The sequence below is a fragment of the Balaenoptera physalus genome, assembly GCF_965194825.1.
Source record: "Balaenoptera physalus genome assembly, chromosome: 20".
Lineage (NCBI taxonomy): Eukaryota > Metazoa > Chordata > Mammalia > Artiodactyla > Balaenopteridae > Balaenoptera > Balaenoptera physalus.
The window spans coordinates 21,699,692-21,716,526 of record NC_138901.1 but is presented as its reverse complement, the minus strand read 5'-3'; the positions used below and the strand labels follow the sequence as shown (position 1 = coordinate 21,716,526).

Below are 16,835 nucleotides of genomic sequence, written 5' to 3'. Positions count from 1 at the left end.
GAGATGAAACTGGCAATCTCCCCACCCTTCATTTTTTGCCTTTGCCAGGAAAGGTGTTGATGAACAGATGGGAAGGAGGAGGTGGGACAAGGTGAGGGTGAAGGAAGGGGCCCAGTTTGTCAGGGCAGCACCAGGCTGTGGGCCTACCCCAATCCAGTCTCCTTTAAATGGGAACCCCACCTCCACACCCAGCCTGGGGCCCAGGGAGCCTTCCTCCATTAATGACCATTTTGTTTCCTGGCAGCCCTTTCTCTCCACAAGATCACAGCCCAGGACCTAGTGCATTGGAGGATTCCCTACGGAGAACACTGGAACATTCTTGCTTTGAGCATTCATTTATGGAGTGCCTGCTAGGTTGAAGGCCTGAGTGAAATGGCTTAGGACCTGCCCTTGTGGAGTGGACATTATAATGAGGAGTGGGGAGAGACAGGGAATGGCTAAAGAGGTTAATGTCAGATGGTGATACATGCCATCAAGGAAAATAAAACACGGAAATGTGCTAGAGAGTGACTGGGGAGAGAGCTGCTTTACCTGGGGGAGGGAGATTGCTCATGAAGGCCTTTCCATTGTGACATTAAAGCCAAGGTTTAAGTGGCAAAGAGTCAAGTAAGCATTCCAGACAGAAGGATAAACTAGCTGGGACCTACCTGCTTCCTCCCATTGGCTCCCTGACCTGGGTCAGATTGCAGCTGCTGAATGATTATTTTTCCTCAGAGCTATCTCCCCACCAGACTAAATGCTGAGCCCAGGAGCTGGTTCTTCTCATCCACAGCTCTGCAGTGCCCAGCACCGTGCCTGCCACACAGTAGGCAATCAGGAAATCTTGCATGATTCATGACTGCATGATGGAATGATTAAATGTACTCAAGGGGGTTCCCTGAGTATGGGAACCAAGCATCCAGCCTTAGCTGGGAGTTTCCTTGTCTGGGGTCCTTGGGGGTTGGCAGAGATGCCTGTAAAACCCTGCACTTCTAGGCAAGGTCTGGGCAGTACTCAACCCTCAGCCTTTATTGGGGAAGAGGAATTTCTTGGAGGAGAAAAACAGAGGCCATGGGACAGATGACACTGGAGAGAGAGCCCCCCTCAAGGCCTGGTGGGCTGAAACCCTGGGCTGAGAGTCATCATGAGTCCTGTCCTCCCAAGTAGACTGGCTTGGAAAAGCCACTTTCCCCCGGGAGCCTCAGTTTCCTCAGCATGTAACTAGGGACTTAGATGATTCCAAGTCCCTTTCCCCAGGACAGCCCATGCTCTAGAGTAGGGGAGGGTACAGGATGGATGGAGCTCACCTAGAAAGCAGCTGAGGACATCCTTGTCTCCACAGCATCCCAACCAAGTACCTGTCTGAGTGCACAAATGAAGGGAGGAGAGGAGTCTGCAGGAGTAGGGATGGGCTGGGGGAGTGGATGCCCAGGAACGGCTTCGGCCTGGGAATCACAAAGACCTGTATTTCAAATCCTAGCTTTGCTTCCTCAAGAATCAAATGGAGGAAACACAGCCTACTACTTAGAATGAGTGTGAAAAGAAAAAATGTGGGAAAGGGGCCTTTAGGTACCCTTTTCCCATGCCAGGGGCCCTTTCAGAGTCAACTCACCCAAAACCACCCAGGGCCAAGGCAAGGGCTGGAAAGTGGCAGATGCTGCCCTCTGGTGGATGTGTCTGTCACTGCCTGCGTCCTGAAGAAAAGTGGAGGAATGAAGTTGTACACTTCACTCCTTTGCCTCCTTCTGGAGGTTTTTTTTTTTTCTGGCCACGATTCACGGCTTGTGGGATCTTAGTTCCCCCACCAGGGATTGAACCCTCACCATCGGCAGTGAAAGCGCTGAGTCCGAACCACTGACCACCAGGGAATTCCCCTGCAGTCTTCCTTTCAGACAGGACCTTTCCTACAGTTTGAGGTTGGGAATGGAAGATCCACTCTCCTCGAGTTTTGTAAATGTATTTATTATTTATTTTTGGCTGTGTTGGGTCTTCGTTGCTGCACGTGGGCTTTCTCTAGTTGCAGCGAGCGAGCGGGAGCTACTCTTTGTTGCAATGCGCGGACTTCTCATTGTGGTGGCTTCTCATGTTGCAGCGCATGGGCTCTAGGTGCAAAGGCTTCAGTAGTTGTGGCACGCGGCCTCAGTAGTTGTGGCACACAGGCTTAGTTGCTCCGCGGCATATGGGATCTTCCCGGACCAGGGCTCGAACCTGTGTCCCCTGCATTGGCAGATTCTTAACCACTGCGCCGCCAGGGAAGTCCTCTTTTCAAGTTGTGTGTGTGTGTGTGTGTGTGTGTGTGTGTGTGGAGGTGAGATCAGGCGTAAATGAACATTATTTGAGCAGAAAATCTAATTTCAGTCATATTTCCCATGCCTTTACTGAGGGCCTAAAAGCTGATGCCAGGATTGCTGAGGCAGGAGGAGGCGGCAGGGCAGAGAAATTCATGAAGAGGCAGTCACAGCCATGTTTTGGTGTCTTAGGGGACAGATCCACACAGGGACAGGTGTCCCTGGGCGCAGTCGGGGTGGTGTGCCTGAGACTCCCTGGGTGGGCAGGACTGAAGAGAGAGAGCCTTGCAGGGCGAGACTGGATTTTGATGTCTTAATGTCTTAAGCTGAACGTCTTAGCTTACTGTCTCAATGTCTTAACGTCTTAAGCTTACTGTCTCAGTTAAAGGTGACCCCTCGCCATTAGGAGCCCCTCGGAGGGGCTCCTGGCCCTGGGGCCCGAGCGGCTGAGGCCCATGTTGGGGGTGGGGCTCAATCAGGCTGCGGGGTTTTGAAACCGTTTGACTCCTTCTTGCCAAGGACGGTGCTACCCTAGCCCCTTCCTTTCCCTGTCTCCCTCCCCAGAATATCTTGAGCGTCTCCAATAACAACTACTACCCCGTCGCTGTGACCCAGCTGACCATTGAGGTTCTGCACCTGTCCCTCGTGGTGGGGCAGGTCTCCAACCGCCTTCTCCTCCGCGTTGGCCCTTTGGCCAGTGAGCAGGTGACTCCCTCTTGCCGGCCAGCCCTGCCCACGGCTGCGTGTGGACGCGGGTGGCGGGAGGAATGGGGTGGCTGGAGTCGGGGCTAACCCTACACCCGTTTGGTTGACAGATGTTGTATACGGTGGCCAACAGGATATGGGACGAGAACACATAGTGAGTGGCCCTTGATCCCTTCTCCCTTAGCCTCTTTCCCGGCTGGGAACCCGGTTTGAATTCCCACCAGATGTTCTGATTGCTTAGCCAGCCCTGCAGTCAGCAGGTGGCCTGCACTCTTGTGGCCAAGACTGCAACGTACCGGCATTCAGGGTCCCCGGCCTCTGCCTGTTTGGACCTGGACTGGAATGAAAGCCAGGCTAGAATCTGGTTAATGCTTACGATATATGACCTCGGGCTCTTCAGCCCGACTCACCGTTTCCTACTAAGGGAGAGGCCAGCCCGTGCCTGGGCCAAACCAGTGGGGGTTGGAGGAGTGCTATTGCAGCAGGGGCGACACGCTCACCTTGGGCAGAGGGAGAGGGAAGGGGTGGGGGTGGCCTGTGGGGCCCCTGCTGGAGAGGAGGCAAGGGGGGCTGAGACTGCAGGTCTCCTCCGAGCTGTCTGACAGGCTGCTCAGTGTGTGAAACGTGGGCCCGGGTTCTCTCTCTCTCTCTGTCTCTGTCTCTCTCAGCAAGATCTGTACCTGGCTGAAAATCAAAGTCCACCACGTGCTTCTGCACATCCAGTAAGTAGGGCTTGGAGCCCTGGTACCCCTCTCCCACTTCTGCCCCCCCGTGGGAGGAGAGTCATCGCAGCGAATCCCGTGAGTCTGTGTCGGCTCTTGGACGTAGCAGGTCCAGCCCCTCCCCTAAGGCCCACCTTGCTTGTGAGCTACTGACGTGACAGCCACAGATCTGCCCGGAACCCTGGTGGGGCGGGGCGGGGGGGGGGGGCAGCTGTCCCAGGTGCTTCGGCGGCGGAGTGGGGAGCAGCAGGAAGGGCCGGGTTTGGTCTGAGGAAGCCAGCCCTCCCCAGAGAGCAGAGCAGGGCCGGGGCTTTCCTCTTCCTCCCAGACCCTTGTGGTGTGGAGGAGTAAAGACGGTGAAGCCCAGACCTCGGGTGGCGTGAGCACTTCAGCCGCCATCTTACTGCCGCCGCCGCCAGGTCTCTCCCCTCCCCTCCCTACTTCCTTGTCTCACTCCTACCCCAACTGCAGATCCTTAGATCGGTGGAAGTGGAAGCTGGGTGGGGTCAAGGCTCAAGTTCTGTAATCTTCAAAATAAAACGGGTTTGTTTTTTTTTTTTGGAAAGAAAAAAAAAAAAAAAAAGCCCTGTTTCCTCTCCAGGGGCACCCTGACCTGTTCCTACCTGAGCCATTCAGAGCAGCTGGTCTTCCAGAGCTACGAATATGTGGACTGCCGGGGAAACACATCCAAGCCCCACTTGCTGGTCCCTCGCCCGCCGTGACCTGTCTGCTGTCGTCGAGCTCCGGGCACCTGCCGGCCTGGTCTGTATCTCCCACCACTCCGTGGCACCCAACAGGACGAGAGTGACTTTGCCAGAGGAAAAGCCCTGCTTTATCATACCCTCCCCCTGTTCACCCCCAGCAGAGGAAGCTTTCTGTGGACGTTAACTTCATACACACACACACACAGCCTCACACCCTCTCTGATTTCCACAGGAACGGAAGCCTGGTTCTTCTCGAGGCCAGCACCAGATATTCCCCTTGGTCCTGAGGAAAGTCTGACCTGACATTTCCTCAGAGCTGCCTCAGAGGCATGGAGGGGCCCCCACACTTTCTGTGCTGAGCACCTTGGTTGCCCAGCTCGTCCAGGGAAGACCTTCCTCCTGCCTGAATGTGGAGAAAGCTTTCATTTTGTCTGGCTTTTAATACATGGATCCTTTCCAAGTTCTCCACCTGGTAATGAGAAAGTGACGTGGGGGACAGCCAGTGTTGTCCCCAGGGCCTTTTAGGGAACCGTAGGTGCTCTCCTCGGCCGCCCTGCTTTGGTCGTGTGACAGAGTGATGGTGATGGCCTGCTTCTCGCCTGGTAACTTGTCCCCCACCCCCACCCACCCACCCATCTGACAGCAAGATTGGCCAAGGCCCTTTGGCTCTGCAGCCTTCTTGGTTCAAGACTGTCTGGGTCCCCAGGAAGTCAGAGCTGTTCTGCAGCTAAAGCTTCTCCTCTCCAGAAAGCAGTTTTATCATTCTCTTCATAGCAGGAAGCAAAGTAGGAGGGGAGGGGAAGGAAGGGAGGCACCGGGCACCCCCTGGGCCTGCACAGGAAAAACAGAGACAAAGCCAGAGTCGTTTTAAAAGGTTTTTATCGAAGGAGGCCACAAGCCTGAGCCCATGTGAGTGGACACAGGCAGGTCAAACGGTGGGTGCAGCTGCTCTCCCGCTGGAAACCTGCAGAGGTGAAGCCAAACTGCTGGGTTCCGCTGCACCCCCAGCCTAGCCCCAGGGCACCCTCTGCTCCCAGAGGCCTGTGCTCTCCTTCGGGCACTGACAGTCCGGAGCTGCGTATCCGTCGGGACTGGTCTAGGCCGTCCCCTCTTTGCTGTCACTCAGACGACGCGAAGCCCCAGGCAACCCCCCCGGGTTCTTTAGGCGAGCAGGAATTGTGTCTGCTCACTAAAGGCGGTTACGGTTTCCATCACTCAGACAGGCAGAGAGGTGAGCTTGAGTAGCAGGGAAAGCTGAGTTTGCAGTAGGAAGGACCGGAGAAGGGGACGTGGGGCCAGAACCGGGTGAGGAGCCGGCCGGGGGGATGAGGGGAAGGAAGGAGTTGGTGCTGTCTGCGCGCTTCCACGCCTGGGTAACTGGCGTCGAGGTGGCGCTGGTAAGAGCACGGAAGTCCGCGAGGGCCAGGCTGGAGCTCACGCCGGGTGGAGTTCGCCAAATGTAATGGACTTATATTGGAGTCAATAAACGGTGCTTCACGATGTTTAAGAAAGGAAAATAAAAGGCTCCTGTGAGTGGGAAGGGAGCTGGTGGACGCTCCCCATCTCACAGCCTGTTTCTTAATATCCGAGTGGGCCTCAGGGTCTCTTCCCCGGTCCCTGAGCCCCTCGGGAACACGCCCTGCCTCCGTGCCTTCTGGGAGACTGCTCCCGGGGAGCTCGCCCTCTCCCTTTCCCTCGTTGTGTATCTCTGAGTCCCTCCCAACGTTCACGCTCCCCGTTCTGTGCGCCCCCGCTCCTTCGCCTCCCCCAACTGCTCCTCTCAGGAAACGCTGCGCTGAGAGGCGCCTTCAGTCTCACCCAAAGGCGATGCTGCAGCAGTGAAAGGACCCAGGCTCCCCCCTGACCAGTCAAGAGTGGAAGAGGGAGCGGGGCTGGGGGACCCCAGGTGTCAGTTTCAGGAAGTGGTGAGGGGGATGCCTGGGGCCTCCAGAGCCTCTCGGTTGTCTCTGCTACAAGGAAAGGCTGAGACCCAGGGAGGAAGAGGCCTGTGGATTTGCGGGGGCGAGTCCCCCTCTTCCCAAGGTCCGGTGTCCTGTGCCTGAGGCTGCAGTCCTCCTTTCCTCTGAGTTCTTTCTCTCCATCCCTTCCAACCATCGTCCGTTCAACAGCGGAGTGCCCACAGTGGACCAGGCGTGACACCGGACTTGGGGGAGGCCCCTGCCTGCCACTTCTTCCTGATGCTGCCCCAGGTCCCAGGGCCGCTCTGGTGTGACCCAACCCCCGCTTCCCCAGATGCATCTCAATAAGCGTCGGCCAGGAGGACGGGCTGGTGGCTCCAGTGAGAGTCATAAACCTGAGCCCCCAGCAGGCCTATCGCTGCTAAATAAGGGCCAGTGGTGGAGCTGTAGACCTGGGGGGGGGGGGGGCCCAAGGCCAAGTTCTCCCATTGGCTTTGCCTGGAGAAGCATGGAATCGCCCTCCACTTTCTTCTCGCACTGTCTCCATCCTCTTCGTGGGTCTTCCTGCCCCCTCCCCCTCATCTCGGTCTCAGGGAGCCCAGCCAGGGTCTTGATTCTTTCCGGGAAGAGATCACGTGTTATTCCCAGCTAGCCTCCCCCGACAGAGTGGATCAGGAGGGGTTGGCTTCTGAAGTGGAGATGTTGCTGGGAGGTAAGAAGGTGGGGCTGCTCATCTGATGTTTGCTGATGGCCAGTGGGGTCTTGGGGGGGGGGGGGGGTCTGTCTCTGAATCACCACTGCTGGATGTAATTCGTTGACTGAGAAGAGGGAGAGACAGGAGGCAAGACGGGTTAGTTAGCAGCTCCGGGGCCTGCTGGTTTCAGACCATTGTCTTAGGCCCTCTGAAGCCAGAGTAATGGAAGTGAAATGTAGCAGCCCCGGCCTCCTCTTAAAGGGCCAGGATCAGGTTCTCCCATCCTGTGCACCCGAGTCAGGAAAGAAAAGCTTCTTTCCAAAGCTTACCCTGTTTTCTGTAATTCTCAAGACTCTCAAAAAAGAGTCTTCCTGGGTTTGACGGTCCCCAGTGAGCCAGGCTGTAAGCTAAGTGCTTCGGATGCTTTCCCTTTTAATTCAGTCCTCGTGCCACCTCTGTTGAGGAGGCGGTATTATCAGTCTCATTTTACGGGTGGGGCAGCTGAGGCTCAGAGATGTGAGTCGTGCTCCCAGAGAGTGGTGGTCGGAGACCCCCTGACGGAGACCACCACCTCTGACTTCACGTCTTACCGTCCTCCCGCTCCAGCTGGCTCTACCCCCGATCAGCATTTCAAACGGCCCCTTGATTTTGCTTCTCTGGCACCTGTCCTGTCTTTCCAACTAGATCGTCAGCTCCTTCACTTATACTGAGTGCTGAGCAACAGGGCCTACAGAGACATTTTTATGGGGGCGTGGAAGGGAGGAACGGGCCGTCCAGAAGTGACTGAATAACTTCAGTCCCCTCTCCCGATTCCTGCCAAGGAAGCCTTTCTAGACTCCACCCGCACTTACACGCAAGCACGCTCAGACACGCAGCCAGACTCTAGCTGCCTTTCACACTCTGAGGCCGTCTCACCGTGAGTCGTGGGTACTTGGTGTGTGTATCTGGGCTAGATTTCCTGAAACCTGATGATGAAACGAAGCACACGTTACTCATCTGGCAGTTCCTGAGGATGGCACGTGCCACAGCTGGACTCTTTACCACGTGTCTGGGGGCAGGCCAAGGCCCCTAGCTGGGGCAAGGCAAAGTCCCAGCCCCCACTGAGAATTCTGCACTAGGAAGCCGACCGGTGCTTCCCTGTTCCAGAGCGCCCCCCCCCCCCCCGGCTTCCCCAGGGCTCAGGATATCCGTTGCTAAGCCCACACCTCCTATCCCACCCTCTGGCCGCCCCGACCCCGTCTGTCACCCTCACCCTGGAGAAGGGACTGACAACTTCTGAGCCACCCTCTGCGGAAGTCAGCGGGTTTCTCTGCAGCTCTCGCTTGGTGCAAATCCGCTCAGAGAGTGACCCCCCCCCCCAAGTAAAGGTGAAGGGTGCCGGGGAGGGTCAAAGGGTGGGGTGACAGATGTGGATTGTGGGCTATAGCCAGGGGCTCTCTCCTCACTGTCTCCCGCTCGGTCCCGGGCATCTCACTTACCTGGACCTTGAGGGTTCATCACCCCTCCTTGGAATCGGTCCTTGTGGGGGCCTGGCCTTTGGCAATCCTGGAGAATGTACCGGGAGGTGCGCTGAGTAAGAGGGTCTTGGGCATTTTGTGGCTTTGGCTGAGGCGGCGGCGGCGGCGGCCGCTCGGGTACCTGCTGCGGCTGCGGCTGCGGCTGAGCGGGTGGCGACTGTGCTGGCGCCGGCGGTGGCTGAGACTCCTGCGGCGACTCCCGAGATGGCTGGGGTTTTTTTTCAGATTGCCGTTCCTCTTCTTGGAGTTTCTTCAGTTCCTGTCAAGAAGCGCCCCGCAAGTGGCATCCTCCTCCCTCCCTACCCAGTCACCCCACGCCCCCTGCCAGAGACACTGAGGGGAGCAAGGCAAGGGAATCCAGAGGTGGAGGTGGCTGGAGGGTCTCTCTGTTCCCTGGAGTTGGAGGCTGAGGCTGGAGCCTGAGCTCTCTCCCCTCACCCACCCACACCCAAGGACCGTTTCTATAGCAACAGTGTCCCCCGGCACAGCCCCTGCCCGGGAAACAGCGGCCTCTGGCCACCTACCTCCTAGCTTGGGAGCTGCGCGCCCGCACTGAAAACCGTTTGCAGTGCCAGAGGGTAAAGAATAATCTCTTGCCCATGCTTTGAAACAGCACTGTCCAATGGAAATATAACGAGGGCCATATATAATTTAAAATGCGCTGTTAGCCACGTGCCAAAGTAAGAAGAAATAGGTGCAACTAAGTGTAATAATATATTTTATTCAACCCAATACAGCCAAAACGTAAAACCGATATGAAAATATTAATGAGATCGTTTATAGTCTTTGTTTTTGTATTACGTCTTCAAAACCCAGAGGGCATTTTATACTCAACGGCACATCTTGATTTAGACACTACATTTTGGTTTAAAATATTTGATCTATCTTTAGAGTTCAGATAATTTACAGTCGAAAAAGTAGATTCACATATCCACGTTGTTCCGAACGTACTTAAAAATGTTCCAGTACGTAAAATGAAAATTTGCTTTAAAGAGTATATTTAAATAAATTAAGTGTATGTAACATTTAAAATTCAGTTCGTCGGTCTCACTAGCCACGTCTCAAGGGCTATATAGCACACAGGCTGGTGGCCACCCTATTGGACAGCGCAGCTTTAAAACGTCCCGAGCCTGACCCCTCAATCCCACATGAGGCCTCAGCCTAGTACAACAGCAAAGCTGAGTCACCCCAATACACACACACACACACACACACACACACACACACACACACACACGGTTCATCCAAGACATCGAAGGACCTTGCTTTCCTCCAGCCCAAGCAAAACAACATTCACCAGATAATAGACGGCTTCCTTGGGGTCCGTCTTCCCTCCCCGTCCCCTCCGTGTCCCCGGAAGGACCCTGGTGAACGGGGCCCCTCTCATGCACCTGCTCTTGCTGCTGCTGCTGCCGGGCCATCAGCCACCTCCTCCGGTCCAAAGCCATCTGCCGGCGACGGGCCTCCCAGTGGTACGCACTGCCCATGGTGGTGGCGGTGACAGAAGGCCCCAGGCAGGGGCTGGGGGCAGGCAGAGCCCAGGAGGCTGCCACTGCCCCCACCACTTCCGTCTCCTCCCACCTCAACCCCCTGGCCTGTGACCAGAACCACCTCACAATGAGGCCACTACCGGGGCAACTGGGCAGCCCCACCCCCGCCTGCCTTGGGAAGGAGGGCGGTGTTCTTCCCAAGCCTCCTAGAGAGCATCTGTAAAGTACCTTTCCCTCCAGGGCCCTGGGCAGGTAGAAGACACCTTTCCACCTCAGCCTTGAGTTTCAGTGGACCCCCGGGGACAATTCCCAAGTGGTCTGGCTTTTCTCTCTGGTTTCTTTCTCCTGCCCTTCCCAGGATTCCAGCCTCCTCATCCGGCCCTCTGCTGACCCCTCCCTTCCCTCCTCCCTCAGTCCTCCGTCTCCCCCGCTGTGCTGACTCAAGAACGTACAGGGACTTCCCTGGTGGTCCAGTGGTTAGGACTCCGCGCTTCCGCTGCAGGGGGCACAGGTTCGATCCCCCCGGTTGGGGAACTAAGAGCCCGCGTGCCGCGTGGTGCGGCCACGAAAGAAAAAAAAGAAAGAGAAAATACGAGATCCAGCCAGCTCTCACGGGGGTCTGAGCTCTGTGAAGGCAAAGTGGCTTATTAGAAAGTACCCTGGTTCTGGGGATTTAATATGCTGGGCTCAAGCCTACCCTCTCTCTCTTCCTCTGACTCTGGACTCAGCTTACCTCTCTGGGCCTCAGTTTCCTTGCCTGGAAAACCAGAAGGGTAGCCCCTGTTACCTTCCTCACGGGGTGGGGGGTTCACACAGGACCACATGGGTCAATGGATGAGAAGTATGTGAAATGAAATGTAAAATTGCTCAGCTACAGGTTGGTATTATTTATTATCCTACCTGATTTGCATCCTGTTGGGGAGGAAAAATTCGTCCTCTAGCCTTCTAGGTTCTTTGGCTGGTCTAATGACCAAATTGACATCAGACAGACTAATAGGAGAAGAACAAGTATAATTACGTATGTTCAGGGATCCCATAAGGATAGGAGACCCAAGGGCAGCGGAGGCTTATGTGCCGTCCCGAGCTGAGGAATGCGATAAGGGCCTAGGGCTTCAAAGCAGAGAAGGGTGAGTCACCGGACAGAAAGAAGGGCAGACGTTTGGTAACGGGATGTTTGCCCTGCTATGCAGCCGGGTCTCTCAGATAAAAGTTGTCTCTGATAATAACTCTCTGTGAGCCAGGCCCCCTATCTAAATTCTTTTAGGCAGTTGAGGGGGGAGGTAAAAAGCTCTTCCTGTGTCTTTGGGGGCCTCCATTGCCTTCAACTCAAATAACCCCAGGCCAAAGTGGCACGTTCTGGGGGGACTCATTTTGAACTCCTTGGGTGTCCAGGAGGTGGAGTGGCCAGGGGAGGGGGTCGTTTCCTGAAGCCCAGGAGGGCTTCTGGGGGCAGGGACTGGGTAGACTGTTGGTCTTTCCCGCAAGATATAAATTTTTCTAGAAACAGCAGAGGCTGAGTCCAACTGGAAGCGAGGGAAGGGTATAGGTGAAGAAGGGGCTTCAACCCAGCCTCAGCCTCAAACGCTGTTGATGGTGGAGGGAGGGTGCAGGGTGCAGCCCTTGAACCTGAAAACAGGTTCAAACAGAGAGTTTGAACCTCAAGCAGAGAGTCTGTCGATTCAGGCAGCCGGTCTAGTGGAGTCATCTAAGGGCCCTGGAGTCAAACAGACTCAGGTTCAATCCTGCCTGTGTCACCGACTACCTGGGGGAACTTGGGCAGGTCACTCAGCGTCTCTGAGCCTCTCCTCTGAAGGTTGTTGGAAGACACTATAGGATGCTTGGGAAGCGCCCGCCGTCACAGTGGGCATCTGGCTGTGGCCAGCTGCTAGGGGTGCCCCAGCTCTGCTGAGGGGCCAGTGGGACCTGAGCCTTGCTAGATCTCTTTCTTCCTTTTTCAAAGAGGTGCTACTCCCTTCTCGTCGTCCTGGCACCCAGGGATGTCATTTGCAACAACAGATACGCAAGGGTCTCCAGATACAAAAAATGAAATGGAGGCTGGTCACTGGACATTTATTTTCACAGCACATTTATCTTCCTCTAAACGAATTCTGCAGATAGTTAGGTGGAGAGTTCCCATTTTAAGAGAGAGAGAAAGGGAAAGGCACTTGACTGTCTCAGTCATTAAATGGGCAAAAGGGGAAGCGGGTTCCTGTTGGTGTCTCTCCCTCCCTCGATTCCCCTCTTACTGTCCTCCTACCTTAGAAAGAACAGGGCTCAGCTGTGGAGACCCTCAGGGTGGGGGAGGCGGGCTGGGCTGAATCTGGGGAACTGTTTCCAACCCTCCGAGCCAGTCCTCCTGCGCGAGAGGAGGGATTTTTCAGGGCAAATCTGCCAAGACTGCGCCCTCCCCATTCTCATCTCCCTTTCTGAGCCCCTCTCATGCCTTCCCTGTGCACGCTGCCTCTCCCAACCCCACCTCTGACCTGAGAACTCCTTCCAGCTCTAGATTCTACTCCGTAGCCCACTCCACCCCCTGTCAATTTGGATTTTAACTCATATCAGCCCTCAGGGAACTTGCCGTGCTGTTAACTGATTGTAGCCACTTGCACATTGCATTTTTAATAGAGCTTGTTATTATGCAAGACCCAGAATCTTTTGTTGCGGAAAGAACAGCGAGTAGAGTTAGAAGCAGCGTGGGCCGGGTAGACCTTACGAAATACCGGCTGCATTATTGATCAGGCGTGCGAATATGATCTAGCGGCTCTACCACTCTGATCAGTTTCCTCCCCTGCAGGGTAGGGGTAATAATACCTCCATCCTAGAGGTGTTGTGATGATGGGAGGAAATAATCCATGTCACACGTCGGGTTCAATAAACAGAGGCTTTTATTATTGTAGTAGTTCACGAATTTAAGATGCCATCTTTTGTGAGAGGTACCGTTATTTTGCCTAGCCCTAAGAAAGACAGGACGAAAAGAAACCAAGAAAGGCGTGCTGCGATGTAAACAGCGACAGTGCGTTCTCCTCCGGGCCTCGAATGTAAGACGCATCCTGGTTTCTGAGATGTAAAGGTGCGGAAAAGATGGGCATCTTGGAATGGACAAAATCAGGCATCACTATGGAGTGTGACGCCTTCTGTTGGGGGCTGTTGAAAGACCAAAAAGAAAATGTGGGGATTTGCTGGCCTCCGTAATGGCAGGCAAGTTTTGAAAAGCCCAGTTCTTGGTTGAGTCTAACTGAGTTTGATGGATCCAGTCTAGCTGGACAGGAAACTTGCTCTCCAGCACACAGACTCTTCTGTTGTAGCGCCAGGACCCCGGGCACGTTCGGGGTGGGGGCAGGGCAGGGCGGGGCGAGGAACCGACGGTCTGCTGGTCCACGCACACCCCTGATCACGTTGCTGGGGAAAACGATCTCCCTTTCCGACTGCAAAGTCAGACAGACTGATCCAGTTCTGTTGCTAGTCATAAAAGCGAAAGCTTTTGCTTTGTGGCTGGGAAAAAGGAGAAGGCGGGAGAAGGGAGAATTGAGGGCGAGAGGGCGGGGTCAGAGAGAAGGGAGAGGAGGTCAGAGAAAACAAAATGGTGTCTCCCTCCCTGTCTCTTCAACTAGGGAAAGCTGACAAGTGAGGAAAAGAACCTGAGGGAGCTGTCCAAGAGGTCAGGGTAAAACTTGAGGTGAGGGCAGGGCTGCTGCAGGGCCAGGAAAAACAGATACAGTGAGGCCTGGACTTGAAGAGGCTGTCCTCCCCAGCCGGCAGGGCACCCAGCAGACCTCTGATGCCCAGGGATGGAACACGTAGAAGCACTTGGAGTTGGCAGCCTTGGCGTGGGCAGACCTTATCTGAGTGTGCAAGGCTTCCCCGGCAGCAAAGAGCAGTGGATGTGGTTGAGTGGCAGCCAGAGGAGAGGAATGGAAGAACACGGCAGATGCCCCTTGCTGACCACGGGGACAAGGTCATGTTCACCTGTGTGATCCCAGGACCCACACAGTGACAGGCACAGAGTTAAGGTGTGATACCAGAGAATCAGTTGAATCAAGACTCTTAAAAACAGGATATCAGAAGACTTTTTTAAAAAAAGAGAAGTCCAATATATATATATATATATATATATATATATATATACATATATATACACATACATATATATATATATGTATGTGTATATATATGTGTGTGTGTGTGTGTCTGTGTGTATACACACACTTTTTAATATGATAAAGTTGGCATCTGAAACTGATGAGAAGATGGACTATTTCATATATGATATTGGGACAACTGGGTAGCCATCCAGACAAAATAAAGTCAGATGTATACCTGAACTCAAATACTAGGACAAATGTGAAGTAGGTTAGAGAAGGAAACACAAAAAGATCAACAGTTCAAAAGACGGTGGGCAGGGGATAGGAACGTGCAGTTCACAGAAAATAATAATGGATCTCAAGCACATGAAAAGCTGTACAACCTTGCTCATAGTAAGAGATAACATTGGATATTATGCAAAAGTTAGATAACATGATGGTTGGGCAAGGCTGTGGGAAACAGGCACTGGTTGAGAAGGCTATCTGTGCTCTTCCAGTCTCTGTCTCTGGCTTATCCTTTCCAACTCCCTGGCAGCAATGATAACTGGGTCCATAGTGAGATTGTAGGACACTTGGACAAAGGCTCACCAGCCAGCCACGTCCTGGTGTTGCCTGAACTTTTGTGGGCACTTTGGTCTGTACACATGGATGTGAGCTGGCTGAGGGGCACTGACTCACGTTAACCAAACTCACAGGAAGCTGGTGCGTGAATTAGACTGCTAAGTCGTTAATTTACAAAGGGAGATACTCCTTTGCAATGACAGAACAGGCGTGTCTGCAATCCCAGGTACCTCATTCTAAAGATCAAAATACCTAGGAAGCTAAATTGGTGAGCACAGGATGACCTGATGAACATGGAAGCAAGCAGAAATGTAGTGAAACACAGTGAGGGTCGTAATAATTACCACAAGCCAGGAGGTCTGCTAATCTCTTTCTGTATGGACAAATTGCATTATTTAATATTTACACATTCACGTGTTCAACCAAATTCATGTGTTGGGCTTCCCTGGTGGCGCAGTGGTTGAGAGTCTGCCTGCCAATGCAGGGGACACGGGTTCGAGCCCTGGTCTGGGAAGATCCCACGTGCCGCGGAGCAACTGGGCCCGTGAGCCACAACTACCGAGCCTGCGCGTCTGGAGCCTGTGCTCTGCTCCGCAACAAGAGAGGCCGCGATAGTGAGAGGCCCGCGCACCGCGATGAAGAGTGGCCCCCGCTCGCCGCAACTGGAGAGAGCCCTCGCACAGAAACGAAGACCCAACACGGCCAAAAATAAATAAATAAATAAAATATGGTATGAAGTTTAAAAAAAAAAAAAGAAAGGAAATATCAAATTCATGTGTTCACGTGTCTAGTATATGTCAGGCCCTATTCTAAACACTGAGGAGATAAATGTGGACAAAACGGACCAAGTTCCCTGCTCTGGAGCTTACATGCTATTAGGCTAGAAGGCAATAAACAAATACATGTATAAGATGTCAGGTGATATGTGCTATGGAGTAAAATAAAACCAGGTGAATGAGGAAAGAGTAAGCACAGGACTATATGTTAATGTTCTCATTTTCTAGATGAAGAGGGTAAGCTACAGAGAAGTGACTTGCCTGCGATATTTTCCCTTATGTTTGGTACTTACAGGAATACCATATTCCAGGCATGTCTCGTAATTCTTAAGATTATGTCTAATAATTTCTCATCTCCTTATCTCCAATTTACAGGTAATGTGGCTACATCGAAGACACACGGTTAGGCGGGGAGGCCAAGTCACGCGCCAGGTCACGTGATCATTAACAGGTAGAGAGGGGTTAGAGACGAGGTGTTCCCAGTGTCTGCTCTTAACCGCTGCACCAGACGGCTCGTTCCTGTCTCTCTTCAGACAGACCTGTGTGTCAGGCTCAGCAACACTTACTCTCATAGTGGGCGGGACACACAAGAACAACTTCTCTTTCTTTTGGTGCCCTCTTCTAGGTCCCGTGCTCTTCATGGATGGATCCGACCTCTTCCGCTAACTAGCTGTGTAGTCTGGGGCAAAGTTGCTCACCCTCTCTGTGTCAACCGCTCCATCTGTAGGTAATCTTTGAAAGTCTGATACAAGGAAAGCACTTAGCGCAAAGCCCGGCCCAAACAATAAATGTTTCCTATTGTGTTGTTACAGGCAATACAGTTGCTCAGTTGTTTCAGTGTCACGGCCATGACGCCTTCACTGGAACCTCGTTGGACCCTAGGGCCCACATTCTAGACTACCAAACCAAGGTCGCCTCATTAGCTCCCTTTATACTCCCTCAGCCCCACACGGTAGGCACTAAGGTTTCCGCTTCTCAGCTGGGGAATTAAGGCTCTGGAGGTGAAGGAGCTTGCCCTAGTGGCCTGCAGCGGGGGCAGGGCGGGGGTCCTGACAACCAGGGCAGCAGTGCTCGCAGGGCGCGATCTCGGGTCCCAAGTTCTCTCTGCAGCCCCTGCCAGGCGACACCGGACAGGCACCCCTGGACTCCCAGCCTTCGACTGGGTCTTCGGCCTGGACAGAGCCAGCCCGTGGGACCCTATTGTCTTCACAGTGAAGACCAGATGACGTTTTTCGTACTCGGACCAGTCTGCTGCACATCAATTCCACAGACGCCCTCCTCTATTCTCCCAACCCCAATTCCCCTGAATTCCGTCTTTACGCGAGCGCTGGTGCCAAAGAAGAGGTCTGCCCCAGCCCAGCCTCCGCTCATGCGCGCAGAGGCGGTGCCGAGGACTGG

At 53.9% G+C, this 16,835-nt stretch overlaps 2 protein-coding genes across 5 annotated transcripts; one reads left to right on the top strand and one right to left on the bottom strand.

Moving 5' to 3' along the window:
- Positions 1-2,771: 2,771 nt before the first annotated feature.
- LOC309650416 (transmembrane protein 106A-like) lies at positions 2,772-4,862 on the top strand (the record flags this gene model as incomplete). The annotated part of the gene is made up of 4 exons (XM_082441723.1): positions 2,772-2,972; positions 3,083-3,126; positions 3,641-3,694; positions 4,296-4,862. Coding segments are annotated over 4 exons (420 nt in total), but the record flags the coding sequence as incomplete, so codon positions are not given.
- A 398-nt stretch (positions 4,863-5,260) lies between these two features.
- On the bottom strand, positions 5,261-10,801 carry LOC309650414 (coiled-coil domain-containing protein 200-like). 4 transcript variants are annotated; one of them, XM_082441720.1, is made up of 4 exons: positions 10,247-10,801; positions 9,920-10,007; positions 8,490-8,787; positions 5,261-7,135 (listed from the first exon to the last, which is right to left on the bottom strand). In XM_082441720.1, the coding sequence occupies exons 2-4, from the start codon at positions 9,974-9,976 to the stop codon at positions 6,966-6,968; spliced, it is 525 nt and encodes a 174-aa protein (XP_082297846.1). In that variant the 5' UTR covers positions 9,977-10,007; positions 10,247-10,801; the 3' UTR covers positions 5,261-6,965. The 4 variants fall into 4 exon arrangements, with proteins under 4 accessions (XP_082297846.1, XP_082297848.1, XP_082297847.1 ...); XM_082441722.1 differs by lacking the exon at positions 10,247-10,801 and adding an exon at positions 7,927-7,976 and having other exon boundaries at positions 9,920-10,143; XM_082441721.1 differs by lacking the exon at positions 10,247-10,801 and adding an exon at positions 7,863-7,976 and having other exon boundaries at positions 9,920-10,136.
- Between the last annotated feature and the right edge of the window lie 6,034 nt (positions 10,802-16,835).